Raw genomic sequence first — 24,701 nt, forward strand, 5'->3', positions numbered from 1 at the left:
CTAGTTTGCTTTTTGGCAAAAGCTGATTAACATGACAGAGTTACTGTGTCCTTCAGATGCCCTCGAGCAACTTGATAAGCTCGCTGAAAGTGTTACTTCTACCAGGGTTAGCAGCAACCACAGCTCTGGGAATTGCTGCTTTTGAAATATTCTGCTTTATAAACCTCATTTATCAAACAGCGGGAGAGCTGTTACATATGGTGATGGGCGTTATGGAAATGCTTAGGTTGAATACAAAGTGTGAATGTGAATCGGATTAAATTACCTGCAAGAAAGGGAGAAACTAAGTGAGGAGGAAGGAAAAGGAACCAATCATAGATATGAATCAAACAGGGTTGCACAAAAATATTGAGTCTGCTTACAAATGGTTATCCTTGAGGTTTGCTATGAAAAGGTTTCCTGAGATGTCAATGCAGAATTTTAAAATTTTAACATAGTCAAGTTAGATTAAATAATTGTACCTATCACAGTTCTTGCCTACTCAAATAGGAAGAAAGGTTAGAAGAGGTTTCTATAAATTCAGACATCCCTAATAACACAAGGATTAGCTTGGGCTAAAATCCCAATAGGAAAATTCAGAGTATACATGGGGAAAGGAGACTTGTGGATTACCTGAAGAATACAGTGCTGACAATGTGGCTGGGTAGAAATAAGAGAAGCACAGTAAACTAAGGTAAAATTCTTGAATTTTTTTTTTCTATGGGCAACCAGTTTCTATTTTAGTTTAATAAAATATTTCAAGATGTGCTTAATGTTCAGGTACAGCTTAGTAGCTTTACTTACAAAAAACCATTAATTAAAAGAAACATAATTTAGGAGGAAAAACTCATGTTTTGCTTCCTCTTTAAAAAAAAAATTAAAAAGGAGGGGAGGCACAAAAATCTTCCTATAATGTAGCTCTGTAACTCTAGGTTTCAGGAAATTATGAGATGAATTCATGGGCAAAAAAATGAGGAAATCAGTTAGTAATAACCCTACGATGCCCTTGTCACTGAAACTATCCCTGATTTGGGGGGAGAGGTAAGATTTACATCATCATGTAATAGGGAGAATGAAGGACAGAAAAGTCATATGGAAGAGGAATATGCAAAACAGTTACAATCCAACACTTAAAAAAAAATTTTTTTTAATGTTTACTTTTGAGAGAGAGAGAGAGAGCAAGCAGGGGAGGGGCAGAGAGAGAGGGAGACAGGGATCTGAAGCAGGCTCCAGGCTCCACACTGTCAGCATAGAGTCCAATGAGGGGCTCGAACCCACAAACCATGAGATCATGATCTGAGCCAACTGAGCCACCCAGGTGCTCCAATCCAACACTTAAGAAAAAAAAATCTGGACACTGAGTTTAGATGAAGCTTTGATACTGTGCCCACAAAAAATGCTTCTGGGAATCATAGGGCTCTTTGCCTTTGGCCAACACACAAATGAATGAGTCAGTGACATACCTAAGCTAGAACCCCAAGCTGCCCAACACACTGGGAAAATATGAGGCCTTTAATAACAAGGAGTTTCAGTATTTGATGAATCCTTGAACCGCCCTCTCCCCATCACACACAAACACACACAAAGTTGGTCACATAAGGGCAGAACTAAGAAGAAATGAGAGTACAAGAAAAGCACAGCAGCATTAGGAACCGCAAAAGCAATAGGAAACTATTAGATGTTCTCAAGGAGAAAAAAAACTCTTTAAAATCATTGTGTGTGTGCTTTATACCATTGCTATATCACAGGTACAGGAGTCCTCCATAAAAATAAATGTGTGTACTTTTTAACCATGCCAGTTAGACAACATGTATAAATTGATCAATTGGCAGGACAGACTCAAGGAAACATGTTCTAACAGAAGAGTTTCATCACAGTGTATCCCCTACCCCATCTTCTTCCATCTTTCCTTCCCCTTGCTCTTTTTAGCCTTTCACACCCTTGGTCTGGGCAATGATACCGATTTAAAATCACAAACCCACCCACTGCCCCCAGAAGCATCCTGAGGAAGTGGTCTGCTATCAAATTCCCTTCCCAAACACCACAGGGGTTATTTGGGGATAACATTCCTGCAGGCCAGGGCCAGCACAGGCGCCCTGAAACAGGGTCTGTCTGTCACTAACTACCCCTACCCGCCCCATGCCTAGCAGCTCTCCAGGTCACAGTTCTCAATAAACACACAGAGAAAACAAGCTCATTCTCTTTTTCCCACTCATTAAAAATAAACCCAAATGGTCCCCAATTTAGAACCCACCTACCAAAGAAAAAAGTTAAAGAGAGGGAGGTGCCCACCCACATTATCTTTCCATTCAAAGAGGCACTATTCCACAGCTGCTATGGAGTTTATAATTAACAGACAAGCTTAGCCAACAACAGAAATTTCTGGAATCTATTGTAATTTACACTACAGCCTTGCTTATTACAAATTTAGATTACAAGCATGGGCTGGGTTCTGTGAAGGAATCCAAAAGCCTTCTTGAGGCACCTCTGGCTCAAGTCTCTTTCAATCACTCAGCCTTGCCTACAGGGAACAGTTGCAGACCGAGGCGTTGGCCTGACTGGGTATGCAGGCAGAAGCTGTGACTGCTCCTGTTCACTCACTCGCAGAGCCCACAAACCTCCCACCACTAACTCTGTAGAGCTGTGTCAGAAGGCTCCACTGGAACAATGCCACATTGCACTCAGATGTTCACCATGGTGCCTCCCACAGGTCTTTGCTATCCTTGTACTGTAAGCTCTTTGTTTCCTTTCTCAGGTGTGACCCCTGGTTGAATCCTTTCACCTCAGGTTCTAAGACAAAGGTGTCCAAGGAGGCTGCCACAGAAGGCAGAGTCACAGAGCAGACAGACAGGAGGGCCTGGGCAGGGCAGATTCACAGGTCATAGGTAGCTTTGCAGAGTCGTCTTTACAATTCGAATCTACTGCATCAAGAGCTACACTAGGACAGGAAGTCCCCTTTCATAGGAAAGGGAATTGAGGCTCAGACATACAATCAGAGATGGGTAACACCTGCACTAGGTTTGTCTGACTTCAAGGTTCACCCTGTGTTCTCTCTGCAGTACTGGAAAGATCTCCTCCTCATCTTCCTTCAAAGACTGGCCAGGGTGAGTACAAATCCTTTAAGTACTATTGGTATGAAGTAGGTCTTACATGTCTCTAAGTCCTGGTTGAGTGTACACATTCCCATGGGAAAGACCAAGCTGTTGGACTGTGACTTGCCATTAATCCCTCTCTAGGCATTAACTGTTAGATACTGGCTCTCATTGGGGGCAACGGAGCAAGAGTACGGGTTTTATGTAAGACTCAAGTGAGTTTTAACAGGAGAAAGGGAAAGACCTTGGTTTTTAATCTTTTCCAAAAAAAAAAAATTTTTTTTTAGAAATCAAAAACCTTCCTACATATTATACTTTCATATTAATTGGTAAAACACATAATGGATAGGATTTACTAACTCAATTATGAATTGGTAGCACCATTACTAAAATTTTATTTTAATGAATAGAATCTACTTACATTTGAAAACCTGTAGCATCAGGTGCATTGCACATGTAAATACACATGGCCCATGCTGAAACTCTTTCTGTGAAATCCCAAGAGTCCAGGGCCCTCATGTTAGAAAACCCCTGACTAAAACATTAGGATTTGCTCCAGGGAGCAGGCCTGGTGGGACATCTGAGGGAGGGCTCCAATGAAGGAACCTGGAGCAAAGAACAGGGAAGGAGCCCACATATCATACTTCACATACTTCGTAATTTTACTTCCTTAAGACCAGCCTGATAGCCCTTTATCCAATGATCAACATTATTAATTTATAAATTAATACTGACATTCGGACAGGTGAACTACGGAACACAGCCACTTGCTATTGGAGACAATAAATATGAGAAAGAAGGGAGACAGTGTGTCACAGAAAAAATTTAGCTCATCCTAATGCCAAACTGACCTTCCTAGATGAACACGAACACCTTCCTAGATAAAATCATCTAGAAAATCAGCAAGGCTCTTCTTTAATGAAACTTCGGTAGGTAGCCTCACTTGATTTGGATTGAATAAAAAAAGATAGTAACAAACAAAATGGCATATGCCCATGTTAGTGTAAAAACACACAACATGGTCACAATTGAAGACCCTATCTTACCATTTCTCACCACAAGGAGACTCATTTAAACATCATCACTTCTACTCCAAAATCCAACATTGAGAAGGTACCTCATAGATTCACACTACATGTATACTGAAGGTCAACCTTACACAAAAAAGGTAGGAAGAAAAGTAATTCAAACCAACGGACTTTAAATATGCACAGCACCTTTTACCCTCTATCACCAGTCTTGCCATACTATTGAACATTCCCTGAACAGTGGACTGCACCTTGATACCCATGCTTTTTAAAAAAATAAATAAAAATGACTGGGTACACTCGGGTGTGTGCAATAAGCTTAATGTTCCTGCCACATTAATACACACACACTTGAAGTCTTACTCATGCTTCCTCCTTGACCCCCAAAGGCAGAAGGAATGAATCCCACTCCCCAATTCCCTCCAGCATACTCTTTGACTTACTTCAGACATCCTTCCACAGAGGATCCCTAGAGCCACATCATCACTACCTCCCACTTATCTACCTACTCACAACTAGCACAGCACTTAGCCCAAAATGCTAAACAAAAGCATGTGGCCAAAATAAACAATGAACATGCAATTAGGAAAAAAAAAATTAGGCGAAAATATTTCTGATATTGAGTGTATGAGGATTACAAATCCACAAAACGATCAAAATGTCTTAGCATTCAATCACTGGGGAAAATCTATTTCTTTAACTCTAAATTAGTCAACCTCTCTCCCCCAGTCAGTGATATTACATATGTCATCTAATAAGAGGAAAAAGGAAAAGTCTGGCTTTTTGTTCAAAGACTTGAATTAAACACAAAAGTTCCAAACAGTAGACCCCTGCACCCAGTCAGAGCCTCTTGAAAGATAAACACTAAAAAATCTTCCACCAGCTCTCCCCCTTTCCTCAGCCTTTCCTCACCAATCATCAAGGCAGACTAGGTGTACTCACCGGGCTGATTTCCTTCCCTCTCGTGGCCCAGCTGCCCCTTGGTGTTCAAACCACACGTGTAAACTTCCCCATCCTCCAGCAAGAACACGGAGTGGTTTCCTCCACAGGCCACTTCCTTGACGCTTCTATCTGATATGAATCCACACACCTGTGGCTCAGCCACAATCCCTTGCAGGTTGGTGCTGATCCCAGGTTGGCCCAGAGACCAATATCCCCAACATAACATTGTTCTTATCCTTCAGGGAGTCATGTAGCCGAGAAAAGAGTTCTGTAAAACAAGGTTAAAAAAAAAAAAAAGTCAGAGAAAATCACTTTTATTTATTTATTAAAGCTTATTTATTTTGGGAGACAGAGTGTGTGTACATATGCATGCACGTGCAGTGGAGGGGTGGGGAGAATCCCAAGCAGGCTCCGCAATGTCAGTGCAGAGCCCAAGGAAGGGCTTGACCCCAAGAACTGAGAGATCATGACCTGACCTTAAATCAAGAGTTGGACACTTAAACAACTAAGCCACTAGGAACCCCAAGGAAATCACTTTGAAGTAGTAAATAGAATCAATGAAAAAAAATAAATAAATAACACTCCCCTGGAGGATGTACTCTGTCTCATTCAAAATAAATAAATAAACTCTAATAAATAAAAATAAACTGGGGCACCTACGTGCCTTAGTCGGTTAAGCGTCCGACTTTGGTTCAGGTCATGATCTCACAGTTCATGGGTTGGAGCCCCATGTTGGGCTCTGTGCTGACAGCTCAGAGCCTGGAGCCTGCTTCAGATTCTGTGTCTCCCTTTCTCTCTCTCTCTGCCCCTCCATATCTCTCTCTCTCTCTCAAAAATAAACAGACATTAAAAAAATTAAATAAATACTAACACTCCTCTTAATATTCTTCAGATACCTTGCATGTCAAAATGATAACATAATATCACTGAAAATGTTCATAGTAATGATGCTATTTTTGTGTTTTATTAAGAGTTCAAAAAAATATTTCTAAACAAATTTTGTATTAATGAATAGTGAACACTGACACAATGTGATTTTTAGATCACTGATGAGGAACTCCGAGTACAGGAGAGGAGACTGGCTAAAACAATTTTGCAAACCATTATGGCAATAAGTATTTGGAAGTTACCCTCACAACTTCATCGTGTCCTTTCTCCTTGCACCTTTTGAATTTTCTTATTTCATTTTTTTTTAAGTTTATTTATTTTGAGAGAAAGAAAGAGAAAGACAGAGAGACACAGAGACAGAGAATATTCCAAGCAGGCTCCACACTGTCAGAGCAGAGCCTGATGCAGGGCTTGAACTCATGAACCACGAGATCATGACCTGAGCCGAAACCAAGAGCCTGGCAATTAACCAAATGAGCCACCAAAGTGCCCCTGCCTATTTCATTAAAAAAATTTTTGAACTAATTAACCCCTTTAGGTAGTCTATTGTTAGCTTGGATAGTAATAATTCACCACTTGAAACAAAAATGAAAAATGGGGGGGAAAAGGTTATCTTCTCTGCCATTTCTTCTTACACATCCTTCTGGCTCAGAGTCAAGCTTCACTTTCTACCTGAAAGCCTCTGGGGACCCTTCCAGCCACAGTTAGCCTGCATCCCTCTGACACATCTACTATACTGCCTTGGAGACTTTCTCAGTATCTTATAACTTAACTCCTCAGCCAGAATTTAACTGCCTTAAACAAAGACCACACAGTATAGCATATCTCTTTGAGTTGGCAGCTTCTCAATCAACTTTTGGCTGATTACTGCTGACTCCAGCCCAAAGTTTCACTACCTTTTAGAAATTTATGTTTCCCTTTCATACAAACAAAAACAAAATCTCATCCCTCTCTCCCAGTTCACACTCACCAGGATGGCTATAATCAAAAAGGGCAGTTAATAACAAATGTTGGTGAGGATGTATAGAAACTGGAGACCTCTACATTGCTGGTGGGAATGTAAAATGGTGCAGATACTTTGGAAAACATTCTGGTACTTCATCAAAAGACTGAACATATAGCTATCATATGATCTGGCAATTTCACTCCTAGGTATCCAAGAGAATTGCAAATATGCATCCACACAAAAATTTGTATGTGAATATTCATAGCAGCATTATTCATAATACCAAAAAGAAGAAATAAACCCAAACACCCATCAGTTGATGAATGGATAAATAAAATGTGGTATTTCCATACAATAGAATATTTTTTGACTACCTATGGTAATGTTACCTGACTTACTCTTTAAATTCTTAAGGCTTTCAGGAAAAGTACAGAAAACCGAAAATAAAATGTAAGACTGAAATTGCTTTCTTAACCAAATAGTTCTGTTTCTTCCCAAGATTCTTACTCCTTGTCTAGACTCTAGAACTAAAAGGATATTAAGCTTAAATGTTATTCTTTGAGTTAATTACATAGGAGGAGAGAGAAAATGCAAACTGGGGCAGGGGAGTAAGATATACATTTTAAAAGACCAGCAAGAGCACATAATCTTTTCATAATTTAATATTCCCAACTAACTTCTTCATTTTGAATGTTTCATGAATTTGTCCTTTCCCGCCACCTACCAATGATTACAGAAGCAGCATGCAACCGTCACTGTGCCAATAAGCATTTTATATTATTATCTCATTTCATCTTCACAACAACCTTGTGCCATAAGTACTATTTTTAGCTTCATTTTCTGATAAAGCAAGCTTCAGAGAGATTGAGAAGCACGCCCAAGGTCACACAGCTACAAGAAGTAGGAACCAGGCTATGAATCTAGGCCTGATGCCAGTGTCCACAGTCTCATCTACTAGGCTACAACTGCCACCCAAGCTGATTTATAGGTCACTTACAGGAGCAAGAACACAAAAATTACTTGCAGAATGACTAACGGTAGTCAGTATACAATACAGGATGCCCAGTAAAGTTGAAAATAAAACTGCCCTCTGAGCGTGAAACTAGTCAGAATTAAGAGATAATGGCTGAGATTAGGCAGCTGTAGCATTAAGCCATCCCGTTAACCAGCCAAGTACAAACAGTGTGTCTAAAAATATGACATCAAGAAGCTATGATTGTATGTCTGCAAAAAGATCCATAAACAACGCTCACAGCAGCTTTATTCATACTAAACAAAAATGGCAACAACCCACATGTCCATCAACAGGAGGATGGATAAACAGATTGCAGTATATTCATAAAAGAAACACTACTCGTCAGTAAAACAGGGGGAGGGGGCATAGCTAAAATGTACTTCAAGTAAAAGAAAGCTGCAACTCAAGAGTGGCACCAACTGCTTTTTTACCCATGTCCCGAAGCCCCTCTTTATCTAGTAACAAACTCTCCCCTCTCTGGCACAAGGGTAAGCATGACCCTGGCCAAGGCATTCAAAGAATACCCGCTCCCCAACCCCCCCTCCACCCCTGCCACAAGCCATACACATGAGCCACACCAAGCCAGTCAGAGAATCCCACCCCTAAGCCACAGGACATGACCCACAGCAAACCAATCAGAGAACACCTCCTAAGCCATTGTGATTGGCTCAGGGATAGGTTCACACTCCCAGGGGGGCCAGAGTCCTTCCCCAGTAAGCTCACCAGAGCTCTGAAGGAAGGCTGCCTTTTGCCTCTGAAGGATAACTGAGGCTGCTGGAAGCTATGTGCCCTGCCACATGAGGACACCTATAAGCCATTATGACTCAGGGTGCCTGGGTGGCTCAGTTGGTTAAGCATCCAACTCTTGGTTTCAGCTCAGGTCATGATCTCATGGCTACGTGGAATAGAGCCCCTTATCGGACTCTGTGCTGCCAACACACAGAGCCTGCCTCTCTCCATCTCTCTCTGCCCTTCCCCTGTTTGCTCTCTCTCTCAAAGTAAACAAACTTTAAAAAATTAAAATACATAAAGATAATTTTTTAAAAATCAAAATAGAGTTAAAAAAAAAAAAGACATTATGATTCTACCAGCTATAAAGTTTCAAAGACAAAGGACAGAAAGGGTCCTAGTAACGGTACTTAGCCCTGGATCCCCTCTTGCCTGGTGCCAGCACTACTACCTTCACTCTCCCTTTAAAATTTTTTTTTTCAACGTTTATTTATTTTTGGGACAGAGAGAGACAGAGCATGAACGGGGGAGGGGCAGAGAGAGAGGGAGACACAGAATCGGAAACAGGCTCCAGGCTCTGAGCCATCAGCCCAGAGCCTGACGCGGGGCTCGAACTCCCGGACCGCGAGATCGTGACCTGGCTGAAGTCGGACGCTTAACCGACTGCGCCACCCAGGCGCCCCTACCTTCACTCTCCCTAACGATAGCTGTACTTCATTGTTTGTGAACTCCATACTTGTGAATTTACTCACTAAAATTTATTTGTAACCCAAAAGCAATATTTGGGTCATTTCTCAGTCATTCCCAGACATATGCAAAGAGAGGAAAAATTTGAGTCACCCCTATATGCACTTTCCCAGCCAAAGTCAAATAAAATGATGTTCTCATTCTGTAAAAAAGTGGTCTTTCTGCAGTCTACATGTTTCTATATTTAAAAAAAATTTTTAAGTGTTTATTTATTTTTGAAAGAGAGAGGGAGAGCATGAGTGGGGGAGGGGCAGAGAGAGAGGGAGACAGAATCTGAAGCAGGCTCCAGGCTCTGAGCTGTCAGCACAGAGCCTGAGGTGGGGCTTGAACTCATGAACCACGAGATCATGACCTGAGCCGAAGTCAGACGCCTAACTGACTAACAGGTGCCACCCAGGTGCCCCCAGGTTTCTACATTTTTGTTGGTGATTTTGCTATGCCCCTGGGCCTGGTGCTAAAGTGCTATCTCTAGTGTTCCTAAGTACAACAAAGCTGTGCTGTGTCTCACAGAGAAAATACATGTGTTGGACAAGCTTCAGTCACACGAGTTATAGTGCTACTGGCTGTGAGTTCAATGTTAATGAATCAATAATAGGATATATCTAAAAAAGGGAAGAAGAAATTCACTGATCTATACATGCAGCAACTCTGGAAAGTGCTAAAGTAACATCTGTACGGCATAAAGAAGCTACAGAAAAGATGTTCAAAACAGCTGAATCTGTGGATTCAGAGATGATTACAGTGTGTGGTGGACAGCACTGCTACAAAGCTGATAACCAAAGAAATATACTGTCACTTACTGAGGGTCAGAAAAATGTTAAAAATCCTCTTGACTAGTGTTAGAGCATAAAGAAATACTGCATACAATTAATCATCTGTAAGAAATGTATATTAAACTAGGTGTCTAAACAGAAATATACATAAACACACACACAAAAAGATTATACACTGATTGGTTGACCAGAGACTCTAAGCAAGAACCTAACTAACCCTGTATTTCTATAGAGGCAGTAGCTCAGTATTCACTAACAGCATTTGCAGCAACTTCATAGAACTACCGTGAATAATGAAAATCAACACTATCTAGACTGGAGTCTCCCTTTTTTATTTGTTTAATATTGTTGATATGGATTTCTATCATTTGATATTAAAAAAACCTCCTGACTGATCATATTAATAATTACATTATTAAGAATAACAGCAGATAAAACTTAATTTGAGCTTACTCTATGTCCGGCACTTTTTCTATGTGCTTCACAGATATTAACTCATTTAAACCTCTGTAAGGTGGGTGCTATTATCATGTCTAATTTCCAGATGAAAAAAAGTGGAACCAAAACAAAAAAAAAGAGGGAAGCATAAGGGAAAAGAAAAAGACAGTGAGACAGAGTGAAGTGACTTGACTAAATCACACAACTAAGGGGGCACCTGGGTGGCGCAGTCGGTTAAGCGTCCGACTTCAGCCAGGTCACGATCTCGCGGTCCGGGAGTTCGAGCCCCGCGTCAGGCTCTGGGCTGATGGCTCAGAGCCTGGAGCCTGTTTCCGATTCTGTGTCTCCCTCTCTCTCTGCCCCTCCCCCGTTCATGCTCTGTCTCTCTCTGTCCCAAAAATAAAAAAAAAAAACATTGAAAAAAAAAATTAAAAAAAATAAATAAATAAATCACACAACTAGGTAACTGGAGAATTAGGGTTTCAGCCCAGAGTCTGCCATATAATAAGGAACCTAGAAAACAGACAGCCATAGGGTCAGAACTTCCCAATGTCTCCAGCACTGTCCAGAGAGAAAGGGTACCACTACCAATCAACCTATTTGAAATGCTAAGTAATCACTGCTGAATAGTGGAGGTAGGTAGATCAGACTCTGTTACATTAGTCATTAAATTCACTCAGCCACTTGCCTTGCTTAGATTCCATGATTAACAAGCAACCTTAAATAACTTGGTTTCCAAGGCAGCTTCTACTATGGGTACAGAACACTGTGACAGGCTGACCCAAAAGTCCCAGCCTTCTTGGAATTTCTACTTCTCATTATTAATTTGGCATCCTGAGTATATCAGCTTCTTATAAGTCTGTTTAGCATGAGTCAGTCCTTAAGAGTCAGCTGAACTCCAGGTGCTTTGGCCAACTACAAGCCTGAATAAGCAGCCGAATGTATGGCCTCATCCTGATTTAACTACCATTTATTTCAAAAGAGACAAATACAACTATTGCTCAAAAAAGCTTCAAAAATCCTTCCCACCTGAGCTATAGTAATGGAATCTTCAAGTAACCAAATAAAAACTACTTACTAAGAGAAGTAATGAAATAGCAACCACAAATAAAATGTATTCCCATGAATGGATTAACAACCCTAATTAGAAATGTGATCTAGGTCATCATGGTGTTCTGCCAAAACTATACAGCAGGAGGCCCTAAAATCATCTAGCTTGCAGGAGAGGAGTTCAATGCAGTGAAGAGAAGCAGCTATTAATACAGCTTTCACTTAAAAGTACATCCTAGAAGAACCCCCAAATCTAGTAGCAACTAGAAGACAGTCTCTCCTTTGCTGTCCTGTCTGCTGCTCCCTTGTGGTATATTCGATAAACCTCTATCTCCTTTAAAAAAAAAAAAAAAAATGGGACACTTTGCAGGCTCAGTCACTTAAGCATCTAACTCTTGATTTTGGCTCAGGTCATGATCTCATGGTTTGTAAGACTGAGTCCCTGTCAGCATGAAGCCTGCTTGTGATTCTCTCTCTCCTCTTTCTCTGCCCCTCTCCCACTCCATTTATTTATTTTGAGAAAAAGAGAGCAGCAGGCACAGAAAGAGAGAGAGAATCTCAGGCAGGCTCCACGCAGGGCTCAATCTCACAAACTGTGAGATCATGATCTGAGCTGAAATCAAGAGTTGGATAGTTGGCCTGGCCAACTGAGTCACCCAGGTGCCCCTAAATAAACAAAATCTGGTAGCAACTGGCATCCATGAATTTAAGGTTTATGTTCAGCCATGTTCATCAATGGCATTCTGCTCTCCCAGGTCCTTCTACCCATTTTTCCTCACTCACTGTCTCTCCCTTGCTCCTAGAGGAGTAGAATCTTTTCCTTCCTTACAGAACACAAAATTATGAAAGATGCTGCAGAAGAACACAGGACTGCACTCTAGTTCAGAACCTAACACCAGCCACTTCAGTCCCAGCCCCTCCTTTTCCTGCCTTATTTTCCCATCACAAAGCAAAAGAAGAAAGACGTTCTGTTCCTTCAATGGCACACCTGGTACTTTTCCCAGCCCTTCTCCTCATCTATTTTTGGTAAAAGATTCAGGATAATCTCATCAGGGTTTATTTAAGGGTCGAAAGGACTAAAGTTCAAGCCTGAATTAACCACATGCTAGCTCTGAAACGTTGGGGAAGATATTTAGCCACTGTTTCCTGTCTCTAAAATGGGGAAAAGAACGAGTGCTTAGCATGATGCCCCTATAAAGTACTAAGTGACCAATAAATGTCAACTGCTGTATCACTGCTACTCCCTAGTCCTAGTGCTCTTCCCGAGACCACAGCCAACAAGACAATTCCCAAAAGAGGCTGGGGGAATGACTCCTTTCTTCCTCCCTGCGGTTAGCATGAGCTATGTTCCTCCAAATCTGTGCTATAGCAAAGCACCACTACCGCCATCTGTCATAACTTCCATGAAGGGGATTCGAGGTTGCTAGGAGAAAGTTTTTTAAATTCTGCGTAGGGCAGGAGAGTATATAAAGCTCTTTTTATCAGTCCTAGCAAGTTGAGTGCTAAAAGATAAGCTACAATTCCTAAACTTTGTCTTATTAATCAGACTATGCCCACAGCAGCCTAACGACTGATTCTTATTCCTTGTCTGAAAGTCACTGAAACCTAAATAACACTCGGCAGGACTTGTAATCTCATTTATAAGATGGATAAGCTGCCTTTGAAATAAGCTTAGAAGCCATTTCCTAAATGGTGTACAGGGAGAAAGGGAGTCTTTTTCAATAGCGGGAAAAGGCAATGCCCAAGGCTTCAGTGCTCTACAGGCCCTCCCCAAATCCAAGCTTTAAAAAAATTTGGAGCCAAAATTCAAATGCCAGTAACAAAGAAAATTCACTCTGGTGAATGTCAAAAATATTACTACCAGACAGAAATGGCACAGAAAGCAAAAAGAAGTTTTCAATAATGTGAATCCACTCCTTGCTGTTTTCTCTCTCTCCTTCACTTCAGCTGAGCTTTGGTTCTCTCTTTTAGCCAACACAGGAAACATTTCTACTCCTCCCTGATGAGCCTATTATAGGTGGTGCCTTCTTCATTACTTGGTGGTGGGGTTTCATGAAACCAGAACAATGATCTCTCCACTGTGTGTTTAAGCTGTGGGCTGCCTTCAAAAGACATTTGACCAGCCTGGCAAGAACTGAAAAGTGTGAGTGTCAAGTCAAAAATATGGAGCAACCAGGACTCTTACAGCTGGTGGGAGTGTAAATTGGCATAACCACTTCGGAAAACAAGTTGGCATTATCTAGTGAAGGTGAAGATGTGAATAGCCCACAGCACAGCAATTTTGCTCCTATGCCTATGACCAACGCTGTCCAACTTACCGAGCATCTACGGTGCTCCTGCACGATGCTGAGAACTGGAGACACAAAGATGGAGTGAAACCCGAAAACTGAACTTTATGCAATGATGGAAATGTTACATACCTACACTGTCCAATATGGTAGCCACTAGCCACACATGGCTATTGGAACACTTGAAATATGGCTAATGAACTGAGGAACTGAAATTTGAGGCATATTTAATTTTAATGTAAGTCATATATGGCTTGTGGCTATCTTATTGTACAATGAAGTGAGAACCCCATGAACATGTGCCTCAAGATACAATGCACAAGGATGTTCATTTCAGCATTGTTTGAAATAGATAAAACAAAGACAACTCAAATTTCCATCAACAAAAAAAATGGATAAACTGTGGCACAGCAGTGAAAAATAAATGCATCTCACAAACCCCACTGAAGCTAAATCTTGAAAACAATGTTGGGGGGGCGGGGGGAAACGTTACAGAAGAATTTAGAGTATGATGAATTTTTACAAAATCCAAACACAAGTACAACAAGTACTAGGAGATAAACATATTAGTGGTGGCAAGGCTATGTAGAAAAGCAAAAAAAAAAAAAAAAAAAACCAGGATAAATACAAAAAATAAGGTAATGAATGATTATGAGGACAGGAGAGTTGGAGGGTACAATCTGTAAAGAGCACAGTGGGAGCTTCAATAACATGGCTGATGTTCTGCTTCTAAACTTTTATTGTTGTTTCTTAGCATATATATTACATATATGGTTTTATGCTTACCATTGTTTCACAATAAAGAAAATGAAAAGTACTATCAAGGTAGGGCTGCTGATTCTTGCGTGGTGTCCACCAATTCTCCACCCATGCAGACTGGGAGCTTCTCTGTGGAGGGGACAGGTTTCACTCCATCTCTGTGTCTCCAGTAATTAGCATAGCACAGGAGAACCATAGATGCTTGGTAAGCACCTAGTGAACTGAATCCAGACCTGGGAAAACTAGAACCCTCACGACTTAAGTTTGTTCACAGTTTTGTTTTCCAGGTAATGTTAGATAAGCATTCCCTATCAAGTAACAAAAAATAATACTGTATTTCCTCCATTCTAACATGCACTCTCCTCTCAGCACATTTGAGCAGATATAGAAAGTAGAATGCTTTCTACAACTGAAGCTGTCATTAAATGGGGGTGTTTTTCAATATCACCAGCATGCTACAATTCAGGAATGTAATTCTGAGCTTCTTTTGTTCATTTCCCTACTGTTAGAGAAGTGTCCGGCTTACAGTAGTGGCTCAATAAATATTTGCTAAATAAAGAAAAATAGTTACTATTACTGTAAGCCTACTATATGTCTGAGTCTGGCTAAAAACTTTACAGAGATTATTTAATTTTCCCTTTACAATAACTTTGAGGCTTAGCAAGATTAAGTTACTTGCCGAAGAACATGTAAGTAAGTAGGTAAAATGGAAACTTAGTAAGTGGCAAAGTCTGGATTAAAATCTCATCTAGACTCCAAACTCCATGCTCTTAAACATAATGCGATAGTATCTCTCAGACAAAATGAAGCCAAGTTCCACCCCTTCACCAATTTTTAAACTAAACAGTTAAAGAAAACTCCCCACAATTAGTGATTTTACGTTAGCTGAATCGCTGGTGATATTTACAGGCAAATAGAACCTATGTTAGCCAGAGACAGGGGAGAGGCAAGTGAAACAATCCCAAGAGACAGTCAGACTTTACCCCCGTATCCATCTTGACTTACAATAAAATTAATCCAGTTACTGGTTCACACACAGAAACACATGCCTCTGACACCAGCAAGTACTATTTCTAAATGCAGTAAATATCTAAAGGGACCAGAATTATATCATCAAAGCGATCATCCTATTAAAGCGACCATAAAGTCCATTTGATCCAACCTCCAGGCAAGAGACTTACATTCCTAACCTCATTTTAATGGCAGCTGAGGCCTTCTGAGGCCAAGTAACTTTGGTCCTCTGAGAAGTAAATGGTTGAAGCAGAGACCAGAAACTAGGTCTCCTACTTCCTGGGCTCACCTTGTTCTGTTCACCTCATCACAGCAGAACAAAGTCATTAAGGATCTGTTAAGGTCCCTTTCTACGCAGCTATACTAACCTGAGTCCTTTACATAGTTTATCTTGTTTAATCCCCTTGTCAACTCTGTGAGTCAGATATTATCTCCATGTATAAGTTGAGGTAACTGGGTTCAGAGAAATTAAGTAACTCACCACAGGTCACACCCTTAGCATTTGGACTAGAAGCCAGATGGTTTTACCTCACCTTGCAGACCTGCAAGTTAAAGAAATCATAATTAACATTGACACAGTGCTTTCGTGTTACTGAAAAGAAAATGAGAAGTAAGTTTTGAAAATAAGAATATATTATGCAAGCTTGAATATTCCCCAAACACTGTACCTCAAGACAGGAGTCTGGTTAAAGACCAATACGATAACCTCTAAGCAACTACAAAGATGTCATCTCTAAACGTGAACTTGAGACCTAGCACCTTAAAAAATTACTGGCATTGTAGTAGATATAAAGGAAAAAAATTATTTTTAAATCTCCCATTTGGGTTAAAAAGAGAAATTATTTGAAAAATAATTCAATTTCATCCATTTTCCTCCATTTTTCCCATGTACCACACACATTATAGCTTATTTTGCCACAACTGTTTTGAAGACTTTCTCTTTCATTCTTCTCATCACCACATCCTCTTTCATGCAAAACAAGATGAGACTATCTGAGAGCCACTTTAAGTCTCTCAAAAGAAAAAGTCCTCCAAAAATTTTAATATATTATCATCAGAACTTTATTTCAATCTTCTTGTGTAGAAAATCCCATTCATTGGAGAATATTACTTTTATTTCTGAAACTGCAGCAAAACTATCTTGTACCTCCAGTAGGAGTGCAACTCTCATGTTCTAAAAAACGTTTAATTATTATGCAAATCTTAAATTTACATTCGTTACTCAGAATGAAAGGCTATAACCAACGACTCCACCACACCATTTGGAACATTTTAGAATTTGTTTTTCTTTTCAAAAATAAAAACCCAACTACTTACAGAACAAGTAAAACTGTATGCTAATCAACTGTTTTCTTTTTTACATGCCAAAGGAGTTTTGCCAAAGAGGCCTGAAACCTTCCTCCCTGAATCCTGCCTACTTTCTCCAGAAGGTTCCTAGCCTCGGTGTGGTCAGACGATAATGTGTAATTCATCTATTTTGCTTTAAAAGGTGCTTAAATATATATTACTCCCCTTTTCTGATTTACAATGACATTTCCTCTTCCCAAGGTAAAATAAGGTACAAAAGGAGAGGGCTTCACAGTAATCTTCCTACTAAAACAAGACATGTTTCTCTAGAGGCACTGCATTTAAAAAGGCTGCCAATCCTCATTTTATTTCACTTTTCTTTCCCCTCAGTCTGGAGTTAAAAATCAGCCCTCTTGATGTTATCAAATCATCAAATGAAAGGTTCTAGAAATAGCTTCCTATTTGTGGAAGGAGCGAGAAGACATACAAAAATGGAAGAGAGCTCTCGAATCGTCTTTCCTAAAACATTCCGTGTGTAACGAACGCAAGCAAAATCCTGAAAGGCTTGCTTAGCTGTGAATTCAAGGTACTTCCGAATGGGGCTGGTTTAAAAGCTAAAGTATAACGTAACCAGAAAACAGCCAGAATCAGTGGCAGACCAAAAGCCAAGTTCAAATACACATTGCCCGGGGCCCGCGGTGCATACCCAGAATCACTGCACAGTTGCTTTAGGTGCTGCTCTACCGCGCTCCCTGGCTCATCTGTTTCAGGTTACACAGGCTCTTCTCTGTCAGTTGCCCCAGTTTGCCCACTCCACACATTTACAAATGACTCAAAGTGCCCCCTGCTACCGAAAGTCCCAGCTCCTGACACCCCCGCGTCCGTCCACGCACTTACGTGTCCGCACACATACACACACACGCACACACACGTGTTCACACACACCCTCGCCCCGGCTCCGCCCCTCAGGCTGACTCGGGCCAGGAGGGCCGGGCACGGCCTCCGCGAGGTGGGTGGTGCCGGGCGCCGCGGCCCCACCCGCGCTGTCAGCTTGGAAGCTGAGCCCCGCGTCCTCGGTGCAAAGTCCTCCCGGCCGCCGGGGTTCCCCAAAACGCGGAGGCCTAGCCGGCTCCCATTACGCGGGGAAGCGTCCGCGTTCCTCACCGCGAGGAGTCACCGGAGCCCCCGAATTCAAATAGGGGCAGGCGAGGAGGAAGGGGAGGATCCTCTTTTGGACTTTCTGCGTCGCAATTCCTCCAGGTCTGCAGACAGCCGAGTCGAGGTGGGGGGCGCTCCCATTTTTAAAGCGGTTTCCGGCCTTTCCGGGCGCGGGGGCTCTCTTGGTCAGAGGGCAAGCCCCGAGAACGCCAGGGAGGCGCGCACCATGCCGAGGGACGCCTAGCGCGCCTAGCCCGGCGCAACCCAGCCGCCCGCGTCCCTGAGTCCCGCAGGCGCTGCAGGCGCCGCGCCCCGACCTCCCCGAGCACCGGCCCCAGGTCGTCGCGGGGAGCGCCCTGCAGCTGCAGCCGCAGCCGCAGCCGCCCCTACCGGAGCCGCGGGCTGACAGCCGTGCCCGGCGGAACGCGGCGGTCGCGCGGCTGCAGCTCCGCGGTGCCCTCTTCCCTGGAACCCCGACCTCCAACCCGCGCACCTTGGCGGCCGCCGAACCACCGCTCGGGATTCCGACTGTGACAGCCTAGTCTCTCCGGCCCGGCTCGGGGTTTCTCGGTTTTCGGCGTCACAATAATAAGGAAGTTTCCCCGCAAGCCTGCGGGCGGCGGAATGCGCTGGGCGAATGACTTCCCACCCGGCCAATGGGCGCCCTTCTGGGGCGGGCTGGCACCAATGGCGGCCGCGGCGGAGGCGGGGCGGCGAGGTCCGCGGGCTGGAGGCGGGGAGAGGCCCAGGCCGGGAGGGAGGCGGGGGCAGCCTGAGGTGACAGGACCCGCGGGCCCCGCGTGTGTCGGCCAGAATCCGGCTGCAAGACACCAAGCATTCGCTCTGGAATAGGATTGCTTTTCACAGGCAGGGAAGCGAGCTGGACTGTTTACGGGTCGGTTTTTTAGGTTTGGGGCTCTGGCTCTTAATATTTATGCAGAGGTGACCAAAAGCCTTGAGCATGGGGCTCAAGATAAATCTAGAGGGTGACAACTGAGGGTGAATTATTAAGCGTTTTATTCCCAGTGGAGGAGTCTTCAGCTTCACACCCCTTCGGAAGACTGGAGGAAGCGCGTTGCCGAAACGCCGGGCTGCGTGGTGGGAGAAGCGGGAAGGAAGTCGGTGCGGAGGCCCGCTCTGCCTCGGCCCTCCTGGAGAGTTGCGGGGGGGAGGGGGGTGCGAAGAGGAGAGCGGTGCTGCAGAAGCCAGGAAGGCTTGGGGTTGGAGGGTGGTGGCTGGGGGGGAGCCTGAAAAGAAGTCGCAGAGCAGATGTTAAATCTTACCATCTGAAAGACACCATGTGGCTTAAAACCCAGTAATGGATAAAGAAGTTTGTCCTCCCTACCTTCCCTGGCACTGAATCTCCCAGCTTTCTTCTCTTCCCCAAGGTCACGGGGCTTTCAGAGTAGTCCTGGTCCTTGTCCTTTTGAAGAAAACATTCTCACAGATGACTTCATGTATCTGTTGTCCCCCACTTACCCCTTAAATTTGAAGCACAGAAGCAGAACACTAGGAGAGTACCACTCTAATCCAACAGAATGATTTTCCTAGCGGATGAATTTCTGTAACCTGTCATTTGAACTTGAAAGGTCCTTTGAGGCCAGATTCTTCCTAAGGACGTTCAAATCAGGTCAAGTCTGCCGTTACCTGTTCTGGGAATCTAATAGATTGACCAAGCCAGAAAAACAAAAAGTTTTGAGGAGTGGTGTATCCTGGGGATGGGTCGTTGTTGGCAGGCGTATGAACTCTCAGTGAAATAAAGGAAGTTGTCAAATGCTCCTGAGACAAGAAAGATAAAGCAAAATCTCAAGTTATCAGGGAGCTAAGGTCATCTAAGAAAATAGTTCCAGCATTTGAAGTTTGAATCACACTGGACATCTTTAGATACACGGGGACAAAATTAACAGGATTCCCTTATATCCCAGAGGTGTGGCAGTTTCATAGAAGTCTAGGTGTCTCACAAAGACATAATCCTAATTTAGTGATGGTATCACAAAAAGAAGCTAGGGGAATAGCCAGAGAAGAGTCATGGGAGAAAGGGGGATACCCCATGGTTAAGAAGGAGAGAGTGAGATTCTATAATCATGTACCAAATATGAGGTTTATAATCAATCAGCATTTAGGTCAATATATTTGCCCTATGACTCATGTTTATCACATGAAATTTCATCTTGAGAAAAAAGTTGGCTATCAAAACCTCAAGCCTGGAGGTGGAATATGAATGATGTCTAAATTACAAACCGAGGCACTATAAGCTTCCTTACCAAATAAACATCCAGAACCCTATGAACTTACTTATACATAGAAGAATCAATGAAGATACTTAGAGTACTTTTTTTTTATTTTTTTATGTTTTATTTTAAATTTGAGAAAGAAGGAGAGACAGAGAGTGAGCAGGGGAAGGGCAGAGAGACAGAGAATCTGAAGCAGGCTTCAGGTTCTGAGCTGTCCGCACAGAGCCCGAAGTGGGGCTCAAATTCACAAGCACTAAGATCATTGCCTGAGCCGGAGTCAGATGCTTAACCGACTGAGCCATCCATTTTCATTTTATTTTCTTAATTGAACCAATGTAAAATGGCAATTTCCTCAACAAGCATGTCCTACTCCATTTACCAAAATGGCTTTAAATGGCCCCAGCACCAACAATAGTCATAATAGGAAATATTTTAACTAGTTTGAGAGGCCATAATTTACCTTTTCTTTGCATTTATATAGCTCCATCTTCCATTTCTTTCTGGCTTCCCATGTGTTCCCTAACAAATATACTGTATATTGTGCTTCTGCTGCAATACCAGTCCCTGTGGATATGTTGGTGAGCAAAATGGCACAGTCCCTGTTGCCTTCAAAAGGGAGGCAAACATTATCCAAATAAACATACCAAGGAGAACATACATGCTAACCATGAAAAATCTTATGAAAGAAAAGCATTCATGTTAAAAATAAAAGATTTAACCTAAAAAAGATCTGTAGGGGCGTGTGGGTGGCTCAGCTGGTTAAACGTCTTGACCCGATTTTGGCTCAGGTCATGATCACACCATGAGTTCCAGTTCCGAAGTTCCGCATCAGGCTCTACACTGACAGTTTTGAGTCTGGGATTCTCTCTCCCTTCTCTCTCTGCCCCCTCCCTGGCTCACTTGCGCTCTCTCTCTCTGTCTCTCTCTCTCTCTGTCAAATAAACTTAAAAAAAAAATTATCTGTCTCCCTGTCGCCCCCTCTCTCCAGCTCATGCTCTCTCTGTCTTTAAAAAAAACAAAACAAAAAAAAACTGTAAACAAAATTGATCTCCAGTTAATGCTATGCACACTCAAGTATTTAGGAGGAAGTATACTGACATCTGCAACTTATTTTGAAATGTACATTTTAAAAGATGGATTGAAGGATGGATAGAGGGATGGATAGCCGTATATACATGTGATAAATCCAGTATACCAAGATGTTAATTGTAGATGCTACATGGTAGGTAGATAGTGTTCATTGTACATTACTTCCAACTTCTCTGTATGTTTAAAAAGTTTACATTGAAAAATTTTGGAAAACAAAAAATAAATAATAAAAGGTGTGATAAGTTCTCACTGTAGCCTTTGACAGGCAGAAGGGATCATGTGGTCTAGCTCTAGCGCCGGGCAGGTGAGGAATTCCCAGTGACCAGAGGATGATACCCAGCGCTGCTGGGCTTCTGCCTGAACATATGCTGATTTGCCCCATTCTTTACAGCTCACTTCTTGAAGTGCATATGCCTATTTCAAATTGCAAGAAATCTTTAGTACAGTAGGAATACTGTGTAATAATGATTGTTTTCTATATTTAACCTACTTGTCCTGCAGACAAACATCACTTGGTGAATTTAAAGAGAGACAAACTTCTGGTATCTCAGATCAAATGTGTGGGAAAAAAGCATGTTGGCCACAACATTCTGACTTGAGGTATACTTTTGAAAATTAAGTGTCTTCACCTCTGGGAAAGGAAAGGATTATTTGACAGGTAATGTGTGCACACCCTATGAAGCTACACAATGACAAAGATGCTTCTTTGCCCCCCGACCCCCCAAAATACTCATTTTGTCAATCTAGTCAATACTCAAAGGAAAAATTGGTTGTAAACATGTTTTACATATGTTCACTGTTTTTTGTTCTTTTATACAGTTTACTCAAGAAGCCTATGTATGCCCAGGCTGAATTGTCTAAGCTTTTGAAAAGTGTCCTATAACATACAGCCTTAATTTATTAATGTGAAAAATAACTTGGAAGGAAAATATCATGGTAAATCAATATAGCCATCAATCAAATAATTATGAAATATTTACTCAGTGTCTTCTATATGTATTGCTGGACAAGAAGCATTATTCCTGACTACAAAGAGCTCACAGCGACTATGACTATCCCCCCGTGTTTCTTGAAACTATTCATAAATTAATTTTGCATTTTTAAAAATCAAGCCATTTGGGGGCACCTGGGTGGCTCAGTCAGTTAAGCATCCGACTTTGGCTCCAGTAATGATCTCACAGTTCGTGAGTTTGAGCCCCAACTTGGGCTCTGTGCTGACAGCCCAGAGCCTGGAGCCTGCTTCAGATTCTGTGTCTCCGTCTCTCTCTGCCCCGCCCCTGCTCGCACTCTGTCTCTTTCTCTCTCAAAAAGAAATAAGCATAAAATATAAAAAAAAATAAAAATCAGGCCGTTTGGATAAAGCACAACCATCTTACCTTAAACTTAAGAAACTCAGTAGTATCATATAGGTTAATATTAATTAATGTTAAAAAGATGGGATGGTTGAGCATTTCCTAAGAAAGCCTTTAGGGTGAACTTTGGTTTGTTCCTGAAGATGCAATAAAGTCTTTAGGAAGTAACATCTTTCATGAAGATTTCTCTTTTCAAAAGGTCCCAAAATTTGTACCCTTGGAAGTAGCATCCAGTCTACCACTATGACTACACTGACTAAACAAGTCCTTGGAGCAATACGGCAAATGTCGGTTCCTGTGTGACTGCATAGTGTATAAATGTTTTAACTGCGAAAAATGAGGTAACTGTTTTACCTTTCTAGATGCAAAAAACAAATTCTCTAGAAGTTTACTTGTGTCAAATCAAAATAAAATAATTTCATCAAAATGAAAAACCCTTTTTCTTTGAAGTTAAAAATTAAATCTGGGTCAAATTAAATTTAAGGAGTTTTATTATATCCTAGAAAAACTAAAGTGATCCTATGGAATTTCAAAGGCGCATATATATAACAATGTTATGCAGCTTTATAACTTGACCATAAATTCTGGAAACAAAGTGAATATGCATAATAAATGATTTCTTGCTTTACCATGACAATACGTGACATGTATGATGACAGAGACATTGCCTGATATGTTTTAAATGTATTTTCTCTTGTAGCAATACATAGTTCTTGTTGCAATTTTTCTCCATCCTAGCAGAAGCATCTTCAATGTGTTATCTTGGTTGACTTCTCTCATTTTTACTAAATAAACCTACACCTTTAGCATACTCCAGAAGAAACAAGGAATCAGAGGGGTTCTATCTGTAAAGTTGATATATAACATAATATACCTTAATATAAATCTGTAAAAAAACAAAATAGTATTGTTTGTATTTCTAAACTTTATGGCTACCCTTTATATAAAGGGAAACTGATAACTGGTATTTAACTTTCCATTGGTCTTCAGTATTTTGTTTTCATCCTACATGTAGGTAAAAGTAAAAGCCCAGTAAAATCAGCCATTATATTTACTTTTAAATGGTTGACCAACAAGTTGTTCTTACCTTATAGATACTTAAGACACCATAGTAGCTTATAGATATTACAGCTAATTCTGTTTCCCTCTTTCCATTGGCTTTCGAAAGCCTGGAACAAAATGTATGTCCCATCTGTAGAGAATCCTACTGTGTGCATTTTGAGAAGTAACCTCATTTCAAGGTTCATTTTAACTTTCCTCTGTCATTTTCCTCGTGTACTCATTTATTTTCCCACCTACTTAAAGAAAATAACAAACTTGTTTTTCTCTTCATAAATGTAATAGATATTCACTATGTAAGATGTATAAAATACGTATAAGAAAAAAGAAGAAAATAAAAAACGATCAGTCCAGTGCTCGCTTGGGCAGCACAGATACTAAAATTGGAACGATACAGATAAGATTAGCATGGCCCCTGCGCAAGTATGACACACAGATTCATGAAGCTTCCATATTTTAAAAAATAAGAAGGAAAGATCAGTCCATTCACCACCATTTTTAGTTCTTACTATTTTGTTTACCCTTTTCTTTTGCATATATATGCATTTCTAAAAGTGGATCATTTTATACATAATATTTTACACTGCTTTATGAACTGAACAATATATTTAACATCTTCAATAAAATTAAATACTATTCTATAACATCATTTTATTCATGTAAATTATATTTATCTACAAAATGAATATACTTTAACCAATTTCTCGTTTTGTGTTTATTTTCCATTCTTTGCCATTATAAACAATAGTGTAACATAGTTACACACAGTGAATATAACTAAATATTTGCCCTCACCCTTGATTCTTTCCTTAAGATAAATTCCTAAGAGAATAATTG

General features: G+C 41.3%; 1 protein-coding gene and 1 non-coding gene across 4 annotated transcripts in view; one reads left to right on the forward strand and one right to left on the reverse strand.

The window, feature by feature from the left end:
• Positions 1-18,805, reverse strand: part of HERC3 (HECT and RLD domain containing E3 ubiquitin protein ligase 3) — a 118,271-nt gene extending 99,466 nt beyond the window's left edge. The window contains exons 1-3 of one of the 3 annotated variants that reach the window (XM_043572194.1): positions 18,624-18,805; positions 16,167-16,227; positions 5,042-5,309 (exon numbers count right to left, since the gene is read on the reverse strand). In XM_043572194.1, the coding sequence (XP_043428129.1) occupies positions 5,042-5,267 (226 nt within the window). In that variant the 5' untranslated portion in view covers positions 5,268-5,309; positions 16,167-16,227; positions 18,624-18,805. Of the gene's footprint in view, positions 1-5,041; positions 5,310-16,166; positions 16,228-17,678; positions 17,784-18,623 lie in introns of those variants that run through there. The other 2 variants (XM_043572196.1, XM_043572195.1) reach the window with 2 other exon arrangements.
• A 5,412-nt stretch (positions 18,806-24,217) lies between these two features.
• Positions 24,218-24,324, forward strand: LOC122479198. Its single transcript, XR_006296265.1, has one exon. It is a non-coding gene; the product is annotated as a U6 spliceosomal RNA (small nuclear RNA).
• Positions 24,325-24,701: the final 377 nt, after the last annotated feature.

Source organism: Prionailurus bengalensis, chromosome B1 (genome assembly GCF_016509475.1).
Source record: "Prionailurus bengalensis isolate Pbe53 chromosome B1, Fcat_Pben_1.1_paternal_pri, whole genome shotgun sequence".
Taxonomy (NCBI): Eukaryota; Metazoa; Chordata; class Mammalia; order Carnivora; family Felidae; genus Prionailurus; species Prionailurus bengalensis.